Source organism: Cebus imitator, unplaced genomic scaffold, assembly GCF_001604975.1.
Source record: "Cebus imitator isolate Cc_AM_T3 unplaced genomic scaffold, Cebus_imitator-1.0 Scaffold8, whole genome shotgun sequence".
In the NCBI taxonomy this organism is placed as follows: Eukaryota; Metazoa; Chordata; class Mammalia; order Primates; family Cebidae; genus Cebus; species Cebus imitator.
In genome coordinates, this window is record NW_016107323.1 from 4,628,545 (window position 1) to 4,643,340 (window position 14,796).

The window sequence follows — 14,796 nt, forward strand, 5'->3', positions numbered from 1 at the left end:
GTCTGAGGGTCTGAACAGGCTCCCCACCTCCTCCACGTGCACCACCCCTGGCCAGACTGAGACAGCGGGTGAATCCCCACCGCAGGCGCTGGGTAGAGGCTCCCCCTGCTGGCGGCTTAGATTGCTTGCTTGCTTGTGTTTTTCTTCAGTTTTTAAAATGTCTTATAAAAATATTCTGGTTCATCTTTATAGAAGTAGCACGTGATCATTGCAGCTGAAATGGAAAAGAGAGGAAAAATAGGCCCGTTCCAGAAATGAAATAATGCCATCACCATGTAACCATCATTTATCTTTAGTGTCTGTCCTTCAAGTCCTTTTTCCAACGTGGTTAAAATTAGTTCTCTACTTATCTGTCTGTTCCTGCACAGGACAAGCCCAGACAGATGTCATCAAACTTTTAGGGCATGTTTAAGATACACAAAAGTCATTCTGGGGACCCTAGGAGGCACCTCGGAGATAGGCAGCTATCCCCTCTAACTCCTGAAACTGAGGTACAGAGACATGCGGGCCCACCAGTTAGGAAGATGCCTTGTGTGGTGAACCATTAGGGACAGAGAAAAACAAACAGCAGTTTTAAACGCGAGTCTCACATGGAAAGTCACAAGGGACAGATGGGGCTGCTTCTCCCATGGCACCTCATGCAATGAGTTCCAGAGAGGAAATGACAGGGACTATTTATTTAACTACAGCTATAATAATTTTATTGAACACCACCAAGGAGCTTATTACACACACACACAAACACAGATATATATGTGTATGTACATTCTTTTTAAAACCTCAGTGATTTATTATATCTTGCTTTTTCCAATATTTTATATTGAAGTGACTTTGCAATATTGTTAAATATTCTTTTGTTTTAGGAGATGAGATCCCACTTTGTTGCCCAGGCTAGCCTTGAACTCTTAGGCTCAAGAGATCCTCCTGCCTCATCCTCCCGAGGAGCTGGGACTGCAGGTGTGCACCACCACACCTGGCTTATTTTTATATTTTTTGTAGAGACAGGGTCTTGCTACACTGCCCAGGCTGGTCTCAAACTCTTGGCCTCAAGGGATCCTCCCACCTTGGCCTCCCAAAGTGCTGGGATTACAGGCGTGAGCCACTGGGCCCAGTGTCTTTTTTTTTTTTTAATCACTTTTAATAGCTACACAAAATGGTTACATTATTTATTCATTGACCACACCTCAATTGTTAGATGTTGTTTCGAACTACTTTTATTAATAATGATGGGCTAAACGTATTTACATGAGTCTTTGTTCAAATCTGTGATTATTTCATTAGGGAAATTTTTAAAATGCAAATAGTGACTCAAATGCACCAGCTTTTCTTAAGGTTCTCAACCTTAAATTACTTCCCCAGAACTTTGGTCTCCTTTTACCCACCCTCCAAGCTGTGGATTCGCTATTACTTTTCTGCTTATCTTGGCCTGTTTTTCATTAGTGCTTTATTGTTTTTCTTCTTTATTCAGGAGAGCTGTTTACATGTTAGGCAAATAACCCTTTGTGATAATGTGATAAATATGTCTCAATTCATTGTTAACCTTTTGATTTTGCTTATAATGTTTTCAATTATGTGTCCTCAATACTATAATGATTTCCATTTGTGATTTCTTCTATTTCTTTTATGCCTAGAAAGGGATCCACAGACCAGTTAGATATCTTTTACAGTTTTAATTTTTCCTATATATCTCTATATATAGGAGATATATCTGTCCCTTATGACTTTCCATGTGAGACTCGCGTTTAAAACTGCTGTTTGTTTTTCTCTGTCCCTAATGGTTTTTCTATATATATATAGAAATGATTTTGGTGTCTGGTGTGAGAAAAGTCTTTAATTTGGATGTTTTCCCAAATAACTGCCTTCATGACACTATTTATTGAAAATCCATCCTTTCCTTCTGGTTAGTTGTGATGCTTCATTTATAGAAGCGAGAGTCATTGGTGAATCTGGTATTCCTGAAGGCCATTCCTCATTTGCTTGCCTTTTGCTTGCAAATGACCATGTCAAACCAGATGTCAGTGATGGGCAATGCCACATGCTCAGAGGCATTCAATTTCCCTCGGCGCTGACCAGCAACTTTTATAGAGCAAAGGTGACACTTGTTATATTTGTGAAAGAGAAAATGTCAGAGAAGCCAATGAGATAGCTTAAGGCTGATATTGCGGAATCAATCTAGAAAGTTTCTAAGAGCTTTAAGTGTTTAGCAAGCACTCTTAGGTCTGTTGCATCCTAAAACAGACAAACAAATGAAAATCCTCCAATACAAGGAAAGATAAATGCTGAAAAGGCGTGAGGGCTCCCTTGTCGCCTCTATTTTGGTCTCCACAATGTGGAGGGTTGTGTGTGACCTTACGAGTCACAGGGCTACATGTTATTTTTGTCACGCTGGAGCACAAGCATGGCCTCCAAAACACAAGTAAGATTTTCCATTTGTTATCGTTGACTGACCACAGCCACCTTGTAAACGTTCTCCGTTCTCTGGTTTTTAACTCACCGCAGGGCATGACTCCCCTGATGTACGCCTGCGTCCGTGGGGACGAGGCGATGGTTCAGATGCTGCTGGATGCCGGAGCTGACCTGAATGTGGAGGTGAGGGTGCAGAGGCCTGCAGGGTCCCTCGGCCTGGCAGTCCCCAGGGGAAGGCAGGCAAGAAAGGGGGGCTTTTTCTCCCACGCGCCACCGCTGAGGGTGCACAGTGCAACAGATAGCTCCTTCCTGTGTCCTCTTACTTGCTGTGGCCCTGGCGAGACCGCCTGACAGATTTTGTCCATCCTGACAAACCAGCCCAACCAAACTCCAAGGAGCTGCCTGCATGGGTGTTATGTTTAAAAACAACCAAGCTAGCTGCAAGGAGCACTGGCAATCCTGATTTCCTGATTCCCACGGCCGATCCATTTCTTCCGTGATGGGATAGAAAGAGCACTCCTGAACCATCAGCCCTGTCTTTCCTCTACACACAGCAGAGGCGGCACTGGCCCGATCCCTGAGCTGAAGTGTCCCTCTCCAGATCCTCCACGCTCCCTCTCCAAACCCTCTTTGGCTCACCTTGTTGGCGGAGTTGACAGATCTTAAAGCTAATCTCAAAGCTTCCCTGAGACAATGTGGTCTTAAGTAGAAAGCACATCCCCAGAACCCTCCTCTCCCCTCCCCCTTGCAACACTGGCCTTAGAATTTGACAGACTCGAGTTCAAGTTCTGATACCACCGCTGCCGTGGTGACTTGCTTTTGTGCTTGGGCAAGTGCCTTTACCGTGTTTCTCTCCCAGTCTGTAGAATGGGAAAATAATCACACCCATCTCACATAGTTGTCAGAAGGGATATAGAGAGTAGGTTTGGAACTCAGTTAATATTGGTCTCTCCACCAATACCCCAAGCTCATTCTAGGTGAAATCCCACTTTTTTACCATGTGCTATGCTGCCTGAAGGCTGCTCTCCCTGGCAGCCAGATATTGGCAGTCTCAGACAGCAAAGAGATTGACAGGCTGAAATCATGACTCAGCAACCCTGGGAAACCTTTTCAGTTCAAAATTCAGCGCGCGTGCATGCGTGTGTGTGTGTGTGTGTGTGTGTGTGTGTGTGTGTGTGGTTTTTTTAAATGTGAGTTTTCTATTTATCTGAGGAAAGCAGACAATAGACATAGTTTTGGATCCAGAATCATTTTGGATCCTATCACTTTGAAATCTGTGGGGATTTTCCCTCCTACTGTGAACCCTCAGGCACCATGCAGACCCCTGCAAGGGCTCCTCAACGTTGGGTTCTGGGGCATTCTCAGGTCCTCTCTAGCCCATCCCATGGATCTCAGCTCAGGCCTTCCTCCAGTGGATGCTTAGTGAACCAACCTGCTCTGAGTGAAGCAGGCGTTGAGGTGACGTGACCCCAGGAGTGTTTGGTAGAGAAGCTCCGTGTGGGTGCTGGTCTTGCAAGGCCCTGGCCTTCAGCTGCCCTGTCTCTTCTCTCTTGGCCTGGGGTATTTTGAGGCCCCCATTCTGAAAGACCAATCTCAGATTGTTCATTCGCAATGTGTCCTGGGAAAGCTTCATACCCATATTTCGGAAGTGTGAGAGGGTCCTTGTCAACCAGGAAGCCAGCAGAAACTGAAATGAGAACAGAGTGGGGCCAGCTGTGATCAGACAGTGAAGTTCCTCATCAGACAAGTGATGGACTTCCCTGGCTTGAAAGCTGAAAGCTGACCATCCGTTCTCTGGGGTTTGCCACCACTGAGAATCTCTGTTAAAAGTGTTGATGGCATGGTAGTGGCACCTCATGCTCTCTGACATCCTGTAGCTCCCAGAACCACCACCCTCTGTTAGGCAGAAAGAGGAAGGAGACAGGCCAGAAAGCTGGCTCGTTGTAACTGCCATTACAGCTTCTCCAAAGCACCTTAGAGGCGATCAGAATCATCTGTTAATTCTTTTCAGAGGAGAGGGAAAGGAGTCCTTCTCATGCACAAAGGACGTAAAGTCACTGAGACATTTTCTGACTGCCTCCATAGGTGCAATCTCCAAAACATGGACTCCCAGTGTCCTGCCTTTGGGGAATTGCTTTGGTCTCTGTTCTTACAAGCACAGGCAGCACAGATCCATGGCTCTGGTGAGAGGTGTTTGGAGCATCCAGCAGTGGAAAATCCCTGCCCTGTATTGCCAGCTCTGCCCAAGGCATCTTCCAGGATGTCTTTTTGTACATCTCTAGTCCCTATGCCCAGCCACAGATAGGTCAGATTTGCTAGCCTAAGTATTGTGAAGGTCACATTTTGAAAATAACTTCAATTTGTTTATAGGTTGTCAGTACTCCTCATAAATATCCATCCGTCCACCCCGAGACCCGCCATTGGACGGCTCTGACTTTTGCTGTGTTGCATGGACATATTCCTGTAGTTCAGGTATTAACGTATTTCCCTATCCACATCCGACCTTTGATTTTACCTCTTCATAACACACATCTATACCTCTCCCAGCATGCATATTCTCTAAGACATTCATATTGGTTAACTGCAATTCAATACAGCATATTCATATCATGTGAATAAAAATATTTATGTAATGATCTATATGGCCAGCCTTTAACCAATATGAAATGATCACGTATCCACATGCAGCCTCACACACAGAGTGGCAGACCCATGAAGTTCTTCCTGGTTGCTCTGGGGTGGGGCTTCGGCTGGTTTTGTGGATTTGTTCATTTTGCTTGTCGCAACATGAACGTAAGACTTGGTTGCTATTGGTACCTTAGAACCATCCCTGAGGTGTGACCCCGGTGTTTGTGTAGAATCCGTTGGTTTCCAGCCAGTGGGAAGAAGCATCCAAGACACCAAGGGAGTGTTTCCAAAAGACACTTGCTTGGATCCCACTTCTTGAGAATCAGATCCAGGATGTCTAGGGTAGGGCGCTGGCCGTGTGTCTTCTGAAACAGCTCCAAGCACAGAGACATGTTCTCACTGGAGGTCCTTTGAGATATAAATGTGTATCACTTGCATTTTTTCTGGCTGTTGTAGAGTTGGTGTTCAGTGAACAGCCATACAGTACATTCTAAATCATAAGCTTGATCTTTACTTCATCAGAAAAGAGAGATCAGCATCCAGGTTCCTGAATGTACCTGCTCCCGTAGTGAGTGCTGAGCTTTGGGGACATCAGGAACTCACCTCCTTTTGTGTGGTCCATGCCTCTTGATTCCTTGCAGAGCAGGGACAGCTCTATAATGCTGGAATTTCATGGGACTCCTTTGTTGTTTCCTGGGTCATGAGAATCCTTAGAACAGACCCCAAGTCATGCTTCAGGAGGCTGAGAGTGTGATGTGTCACACTGAGATCTGGCTTCTGCCTATAGAACAGCATGCCCAGTCCACTCCTGGAAGAGGAAACTAAGAAAGAAGGGGATCGGATGGTGGTCTGGTGGACACAGATGTCATTCCTTAACATGCAAGGACATTCCCAGCCTTTAAATCAGGAATGGGAACAGTGAGCAGCCAAGCCACACAGAAGTCAGGCCACCTCCCTGCCACAGGGCCATGAGTCACGGGGTGCCAAGTAGGCAGCTCCCCCATGTCCGTGCCCTCAGGGAGCCCTAGGTAGGCAGCAAAGATAGCAGATTTTCCCCCCGTTTTCCACCAGCAGTGCCAACAGCACATTCACTGTGAATGACATCTGGCATGGACAGAATCCCTGCCTCTTTAAGAAGCCCAGCTATCTCAGGGGACGCACAGAATGACGTCATAGGAAGCAAAACTTCTGGAAGCTCAATCTGCCACTTTATTAACTGATCTTGCTGGCCAGAAACCTTAACATTTGCTAAACTACCCTCAGGGCCATCCAGGTAGATTCTTTTCCTGGTTGGCCCTGGGGGGGGGACCCCAAAGTCCTTCAGCACTCTGGAGAGTCTGTGGTTCTGAGAGGCTACCCTAGTGCCCTCTGAGGCCTTGTGTAACCAGCCCAGGAAGGGAGTCTTCCAGCCTTCCCGTGCCAGTGCTTCCAGAAATGTTAATGTACATATACATCCCCTGGAGATCTTGCTAAAATGCAGACTCTCATTCAGTAGCCCTGGGTGGGGCCCGAGAGTCAGCATTTCCCACAAGCTCCCAGGTGACGCCGATGCTGTTGTGCATGCAACACACTCCAAGTGCTCTGGGGTTCTAGCAGCAATGAGAGGCTCTCAGCTCATCCTCTGAGGTACAGTTGCCCTCCAGCCTGTGCACGCGGTCACCGACCCCGAGGGAGGGAAGGAGCGCTGGCATCTCACCGATCCCAGCCGTCTTTCCCGCTGCCTGCGCGCAGTGTATCTCCTCTCACCGTCTCCATGGCCGCTCTTCCTCCGCAGCTCCTCCTGGATGCTGGGGCCAAGGTGGAAGGCTCAGTGGAGCACGGCGAGGAGAACTACTCAGAAACGCCCCTGCAGCTCGCGGCTGCTGTAGGTAAGAGCTGCCGGTTCTCACCCCGGCCGGGGGCTCCAGCGCGCCCTGGTTCTTGAAGTGCCTGTGACTATATTTTTGCTTTATTCTCTTATAAAACCCCCTTCTCTGGGCTTGCAGGAAATTTTGAGCTGGTTAGTTTGCTGTTGGAGCGTGGTGCCGATCCCCTGATAGGAACCATGTACAGGAATGGAATTTCTACAACCCCCCAGGGTGATATGAACTCTTTCAGCCAGGCTGCAGCTCACGGACACAGGTAGGCTAGGATGGCCCAGAGCCAGAGGTCCCGAGTGGTGCTTGTTAAAAATGCAGATTCCCAGGCCTACCCCAGACCCATTGCCTCTCTGGATGTGGGGCCCAGAGGCAGTGTGAGGTGGTCCAGGCCCCAGGCCCCAGGCCCGGCCAGGGGACCCCACCTGCCAGCTGACAGCCAACTCCATGCAGCGCACATCCACTCAGAATGCCTTATTCTACCCATTCCCAGCCAGCTTTCAACTCACAGAGAGATGTCACTCTTGGCCGGTTTTGGTCAGAGCGCATCATGTCAGCTGTCATGAAGTAAGAATCCATTTTAAAAACAATGAAACCTCTCATATTTGGTTACTTCCCTTCTACATCACCTTCGGAATTTCCCCCCACCGGCTTTTATTACACATACCCCTGGTAAAGCACATTCACTGTGGAGGGAGGGTAGGCTGATGGTGAAAAGCGCAGAGTTCCAGAACATTCGAGACATTTGAGGAAATCACTTAGCTTCAAGTTGCCTCAAAGAAACAAGGCCAGCCATGCCCCATCATCTCCTCCATCCCCAAAACGTGGCACCCACAGTCAGGCCTGTGAAACCGCCACCCGTTGATCCTGTCATCACCCCGCCCGAGTTAGTGGCCCCCTGCTTCCCCAGCCCCCTGCCCTGCCCCGGCAAAGCCACTTCCATCTCTGAGTGTCATCCTCTCTGGGTTTATGATTGACAGGAATGTGTTCCGCAAACTGCTCGCCCAGCCAGAGAAGGAGAAGAGTGATATCCTGTCCCTGGAGGAGATTCTGGCCGAGGGGACTGACCTGGCGGAGACAGCCCCGCCCCCCCTGTGTGCCAGCCGCAACAGCAAGGCCAAACTGAGGGCCCTGAGGGAGGCCATGTATCACAGCGCTGAGCATGGCTACGTGGATGTCACAATTGATATCAGGAGCATAGGTCAGTCTGGGTGCCCTCCACCACAGGCACCGTGGTGCCGCCAGCTTTAGGTCCACACACATAAGCACGCGCACATGCACACACACATGCATGCAAAACACACGCATGCACACACACATGCACACACACATCCCAAGGGGGCCCAGGGAGCTTCCCCTTTACTGGTCGGAACACTTCCAGGCCAAGACGCCCACACTGTCCCCATAGATAGCAGCATCCTGCCTGCCCCAAAGACCCATTCTCAGACCATCTTTCCATGATTCCCAAACTCTGGACCCTGGGGCAGGAATTCAAATCACCTGGGGAGCTTGTCTGAATACAGATTGCCAGGCCCTACACCCAGAGGCTCTGCTGTTGAGGGTCTGGATGGATAAAGGCTGGAAATCTTTATATTTAACAATCATCCCAGGTGGTTCCCGGTGGTTGAGGAAAAGCTTCCTTTAGAGCACCCAACTCCACGAAGCAGCACTAGGCAGCCGCTAGGGTGAGGGCGCCCCTTTCTCACCACCAGTCCTGCTGAGCTTCAGAGGGCAGAGCCACTCTCAGGAAGATTGGCCTGGCTCTTCCTTGGGCGAGCTAGCCCAGAGCCATCTCCTCCACGTGTCTGGGGAACAAGGCTAGCCTAGCCTTCACCAGTCTAGTGGCTTTAGCCCTGGCGTGGAAGCAGCCAGAGCTAGCCATGGCTCCCTAAACACAGGGCATGGCAGATTAAGGCAGGCTGAGGGCTGAGGACCGGCCTTAATGCTGTTCTGGAAATGGCTTCTCTCCAGGGAAGCGGGGGAGGGGTTAGTACAGGAATGTTTGTGACATTGCCCTAAGGGCCTATTTTGCATGATTATGAAGCTCAAGATTCCGAATGGGCTACTTGTTATAAACAGTAGTGAGAGGCGTCCCCCTCCGTCTGTGCCTCTGCCTGAGAGGGGAGAGGCAAATTACAGCAATCAGCTGTTGGAGAGGCCGCTGTCAAAGGAGGAAGACCTGATGAAGTACCTGCAGATGGAAATGTTACTTTGCACAGAGGAGCAGCAGGAATATCCTCCCGTGTCTTCTTATTCGGGTGTAAATATCTGTCTTGGAGCTGTACATGGTGAAGTCCACCAATGGGTTTCACCAGCTCTGAGCTCTCATCTGGGCATGGATGCGTTCTAGATGCTTGGGCACATCCACTCTTTAATCCTGGGCAAGACTCTTTTCCCCCCTGAGCTTCTCTGTCCCCAGTAAGTCAAGGGGATGGAGCCTCTGCACTCAGAATCCAGAAGTATGGAATATGCATGAGTAGCGTGCATAATAATTCCAGTATGCTGCGCGATAATTATATGTTGTGAAATGCAGCCCCTGATAATACGAGTAGCATGCAGAGATGGACACCCAGAGTTAAGGAAATTGAATTATGACCTTTAATTTCAACTTTTGCAGGTCTTTGGGGAAAAGCCTACACTGGTTCTATTCATTGAAAGTCGATCCCTTGGTCTCATCATTTAGTAGTGTCCTGGGGAAAAGCCAACTTTCAGATAAAAACTCGCCTACTCCTCTGGTTGTTTTCTGCCTTTCCTCTCTCTCCCCCTCCCCCGCCACCTTCCCTGGCTCCTCTCCCCGCTCCAGGCGTCCCGTGGACTCTGCACACGTGGCTGGAGTCTCTGCGGATTGCCTTCCAGCAGCACCGCAGGCCTCTCATCCAGTGCTTGTTAAAGGAGTTTAAGACCATTCAGGAGGAGGAATACACGGAGGAGCTCGTCACCCAAGGCCTGCCTCTGATGTTTGAGATCTTGAAAGCCAGCAAGGTATGTGGGGTTTGAGGCTGTTGGGGTCATCGGCAGAGAACGAAGCCTGAGGTCTTTTAGCTTGGTGTTCCTGTTTGAGTGGGATCACTACGGCCATAACGACCAGTGGCGAATGTACCCCAGCAAATGAAAGCTACCTGTGCACTCATTTGCAGGGCAGCTGTCTTGGTAAGGCACTTGGGCTCAGGGACAGCTTACGTATCTTCTAACTCAAGGAACTTACGGTGAGCTGGAGAGATGATACCAACGTGTGCCCCAGCAGCATTGTGAGGCAGTTTATAAAACAGTATTAAGCTTGGGGGTGCAGGCTAGGAGAGGTGAGAAGGTTCAGTGGGGAGGAGTGGAAGGGTGGACCTCCCTGAGGTGCTGAGGCTAGACCACGCCGGGGTGGACGATAGGAATTGGTAGGATGAGGGAAATGGGTGCAGCCTTCTGGATAAAAAGAAACACAAACCCTGCCAAGGTTTCTGGAAAGCCAGACCCTAGAAGGCGGTTTTCAGGTTGAGAGGGTCAATGAACCTAGCTCTGACCCCTTGGGGTTCACCCCTGCTGATGCCTATATCCCCAGCAACAGGAAAATGCAGCCTCTTAGCCTTTCGACTATTACAACATGAATTCTTAAAAATCCCTTTGGGGTCATTTGTTCGGCGTTGCTCTCCAGTCCCTGCAGGGCCCCAGCACCAGCCCTCTCACCTCTTTCCCCAGAACAGCCTTCGTGGATCTCTGGGGTCTACCATGGAGCCTGGGAAGTCTCAGGGGAAATTGGCCTCTGAACCAAAAGCAGTGTGGGTCTCCCTGCCGGGCTGGGCTGTCCACGGGGCATTGGAGGGGACACGGGGCTGCTTCCTCCACACAGCAGGGAAGGCCCTTCAGTAAGGAGGCGGCAACACAGCCTCTCTGCTTTCCGAGCTCCGGCCTCGGGTACAAAGCGAGTCCCATTAGGTGTTCTCGTTAGCGCCTGTCCTTAGCCCAGTGTCCCTGGGCCACCTGCAGGCTGGATTTGTGCTTGAGGTCAAGACCCACCAGGACCCCAAATGGGAGCAGGTGCGCCAGGCCTAGGGTGACAAGCTTCAGCGAATCCATGAGGAGTAAAACCTGCTGGAAGCATTTCAGAACCAAACTCCCCACCCGACTTAAAAATGAGTAAATGAATAAAGAGGCTTTCACCTGAAACCACCTAAGAAACTGCCTTAGTGGGAAGCGTTGCTGGGTTGTTGCCGGGGTCTGGTGTTCTATTGTTTTTGAGGTTTTCTTTGTTTGCTTGTTGTTTTTAACTTTTCTTCAGGCTATACTGGGAATTCCAGAATTTACTGAGACATTCTGTGTGTTAAGTAAACCTAACCTGTGCGTTCTTAAACTTTACTTTGACGTATGGCATATATACAGAAAAGTGCCCAGCTCCTAACTACAAAGCCAAATGAATTTTCATAAGATAGACAAACTGTGCAATCCACTCCCAGACCAAGAAATGGAACATGACTAGCACCCGAGTGGTCCCCTTTCACCCTACTCTGCTGCAATCTCCCAAAGGCTGCCACGCCTAACACCACACTTGGTTTTGCCTGGAGCCATGGTGTATTTGACTGGGACAGCTCATTAGATAGGATTAGATAGCAGATAGTTCTCAGAATCTGAGCCCATGTATAAGAATTACCAGGCTGAAGCATACAAACTACCCTCCATTCACAAAAGTGGTGGGTGTTCCCGCCGTTTAATAGTCATTTGAAAATCAGGCTCACCGGGTGTGATGGCTCATGCCTGTAATCCCAGCACTTCGGGAGGCTGAGATGGGAGGATTGCTTAAGCCTGAGCAACATGGTGAAATTCCATCTCTAAAAAAAACTGCAAAAATTAGACTCTGAGTCTCAAGAGTAGGGAGTCAGTGAAGGGTGTTTTGCTTTTAAAGGGGTTTCAATGGCATCCCCTACTGGTGAAATGTGGCTTTACACATCAGATGCACTGACCACCGTGCAGGGCGGGGGACGCAATCAATTTCCCCGTGCCTGCAGGGTGAAGTCACCCATTCCCTAAGCATGGGGGATATTCTTGTGGTCGAAAGAAAAACTGGAGAGAGATGATGACAGAAATTCCAAGTTGAGAAGAACAGTCTCCTATTGGGGGACGGGGTGGCTGTCCATCACACAGCCCGCCAGCATCGTTCCTTCTCCCCACGCTCTAGGATTCCTGTTCAAATGTGTGTCAGAACAAATATCTTTTTTCTTTTTTGAGGCAAGGTCTCTCTCTGTCGCCCAGGCTGGAGTGCAGTGGTACGATCTTGACTCACTGCAACCTCCACCTCCCAGGTTCAAGTAACTCTCATGTCCCAAGTTGCTGGGATTACAGGCATGCACCACCGTGCCTGGCTAATTTTTGTATTTTTAGTAGAGGCAGGGTTTCACTATGTGGGCCAGGCTGCTCTTGAACTCCTGACCTCAAGTGATCCTCCATTTCGACCTCTCCAAGTGCTGGGATTACAGGTGTGAGCGACTGTTCCTAGCCAAATATCTTGTTTTATCAGAGTAGTCAATAGACTCTTGCACATAAATCCACTTTATAGTCAAGTGATAGGAACAGCTGTCCTGTAAAGTGGGGCATGTTCCTCCCACCATTCTTGGTCTGTACTCACTCAAACCACGATTAAAATCTGACGACACATCTGCTTTATGTTCTTGCTTCTAAATTTTAACTTCACATGAATTCAGTGTCTCTAGACTTCCCCAGGAGCAGAACAATATATTCATTTTTTTAAAATAAATCTGTTTAAAAAGAGTTCCTAGCTTATTTTTCTTTTTTTTTTTGAGATGGAGTCTCACTCTGTTGCCCAGGCTGGAGTGCAGGGGTTTGATCTTGGCTCACTGCAACCTCTGCCTCTCAGGTTCAAGCGATTCTCATATTTCAGCCTCCCAAGTAGCTAGGATTACAGGCACCCACAACTATGCCTGGCTAATTTTTATGTTTTTGGTAGAGACAGGGTTTCACCATGTTGGCCAGGCTGGTCTCGAACTCCCGACTTCAGGTGATCTGCCTGCCTCGGCCCCCCAAAGTGCTGGGATTACAGGCATGAGCCACCGCGCCTGGCCTCCAGCTTATTTTTCTAACACCTGATTCCTCTGGGCATAATCAAGACATAATCAGGAGTGCCCACTTGGTTCCAGGCACTACAGTGGTGATGGGACAGACATGTTCTTTATCCTCCTGGAGCTTACTGATGGGAAGCAAGAAAATAAATCAACAAAACGGAGTCAGAGCATGATCAGTGATGTTTACAAAATGCAACTGGACCATGATATGGTCTCTGGGGGAAAAAATGGTCAGGAAGGTCTCACTGAGAAAGTGGCATTTGAACAATCACCTGAGTGAGGAAAAGCTTCCAGCCGGGCAGAGATCTGGGGCAAAAGCATTCCATTAAGGGAACTGCAGGTGATTAGGCTCCTAGTAGGAACATGCTTTGTGTGCTCAGGTGAAGGAAAAAGTGCAAGAGATAAAAATCATATTGCACCGAGCCAGGTAAAGTTTGGGTTTTCTTCCATGTGTAATGAATGGAACATGATGAGAGAGGTTTTAGATACCAGGGGCAAAGTGTGATCTGTAGGTTGTTTTTTTTTTTTTAAAAATGGTTTTTTAAGTTTTTAAGGTTTTCATTTTGAGATGAAAAACTCAAAACTTATTTTTTTTTGTTTTTAAGCTTTTCATTTTGACATAATTGTAGATCCATGCAGTTGTAAGAAGTAATACAGAGAGATTCCTGTGTACCGTTTACACTGGGGGATCTCAGTTTCCCCCAACGGCAGTATCTTACAAAACTTGGTAAAATATCACAACCAACATAGTGATGTCATCATCAACATGCAGAAAATTACCATCACCACAGGATTCGTCATGTTGCCCTTTTATAACCACATTCACTTCCCTCCTGCCTCTACCCTTCTCTTCAGCCCCTACCTAGCCTCCATTTCTCTAGTTTTGTCATGTAAAGAGTGTGATTTAAATGGAATCATATGGTATGTAATTTTGGAGATTGGGCTTTTGGCAGTCATCATAATTCTCTGAAGAACATCCAGGTTGCTGCACGTATCCACAGCTTGTTCCTTTTCATTGCTGAGTAGTATTCCATGGAATGGATGTACCCCAGTTTGTTTAAGCACTCAACTGTTGGAGGACATCTGAGTTGTTTCCAGTTTTAGGATATCACGGATAAACCTGTTACATTTATGCACAGGTTTTTGTGTGAATATATCTTCATTTCTCTGGCATAAATGCCTGGGAGTACAACTGCTTGGTGGTATGGTAGTTGCATGTTTGGTTATTAAATAAATTGCCAAGCTGTTTTCCAGAGTGACTGTACCCTTTTACATTCCCACTGGCAAAGATTAATTCAGTTCCTCCATATCCTCACTGTTTGGTGTCGTCACTATTTTTCATTTTAGCTATTCTGATAGGTGTGTAGTGATATCTCATCATAGTTTTAATTTGCATTTTCCTAAATGGCTAATAATGTTGAATATATTTTCACATGCTTGTCCACCATCTATATATTCTCTTCAAGTGAAATGCCTCTTTGTGTCTTAAGCCTGTGTTCTAAATGAATTGCTTGCATTTATGCTGTTGAATTTTGGGGGTTCTTTATGTACAGTAGATACTAGTCCTTTGTCAGATATGTGGTTTGCAAATATTTTCTCCCACTCTTGTCTTTTCATCCTGCTATCTTGGTGCTGGCATTGATTTATGTTTTTATTCATTCACTTGGAGATCTTCTTGGTCCATGGTATTACGAGGGGTCTTTGATTGAAATCTGGATGTTTTCTGAGGCTCTTGATCTTATTTAGATCTTCTTTAGTTGACTTTCTCTGCCATTACCCTGACAGGGGAAGAGTGGTTGTCACCTCATTACTGCCAGGTGGATGTAGAAATCCAGGTTCCCCTA

At 47.8% G+C, this 14,796-nt stretch overlaps 1 protein-coding gene across 4 annotated transcripts in view; it reads left to right on the forward strand.

Annotated features, from left to right (window-relative positions):
- The window catches only part of BTBD11 (BTB domain containing 11), a 348,391-nt gene that overhangs the window by 298,850 nt on the left and 34,745 nt on the right, over window positions 1-14,796 (forward strand). Inside the window, exons 6-11 of one of the 4 annotated variants that reach the window (XM_017541028.2) lie at window positions 2,500-2,589; window positions 4,777-4,878; window positions 6,809-6,902; window positions 7,020-7,155; window positions 7,871-8,091; window positions 9,694-9,872. In XM_017541028.2, the coding sequence (XP_017396517.1) occupies window positions 2,500-2,589; window positions 4,777-4,878; window positions 6,809-6,902; window positions 7,020-7,155; window positions 7,871-8,091; window positions 9,694-9,872 (822 nt within the window). The remainder of the gene's footprint in view (window positions 1-2,499; window positions 2,590-4,776; window positions 4,879-6,808; window positions 6,903-7,019; window positions 7,156-7,870; window positions 8,092-9,693; window positions 9,873-14,796) is intronic. The other 3 variants (XM_037743011.1, XM_017541032.1, XM_037743015.1) reach the window with 3 other exon arrangements.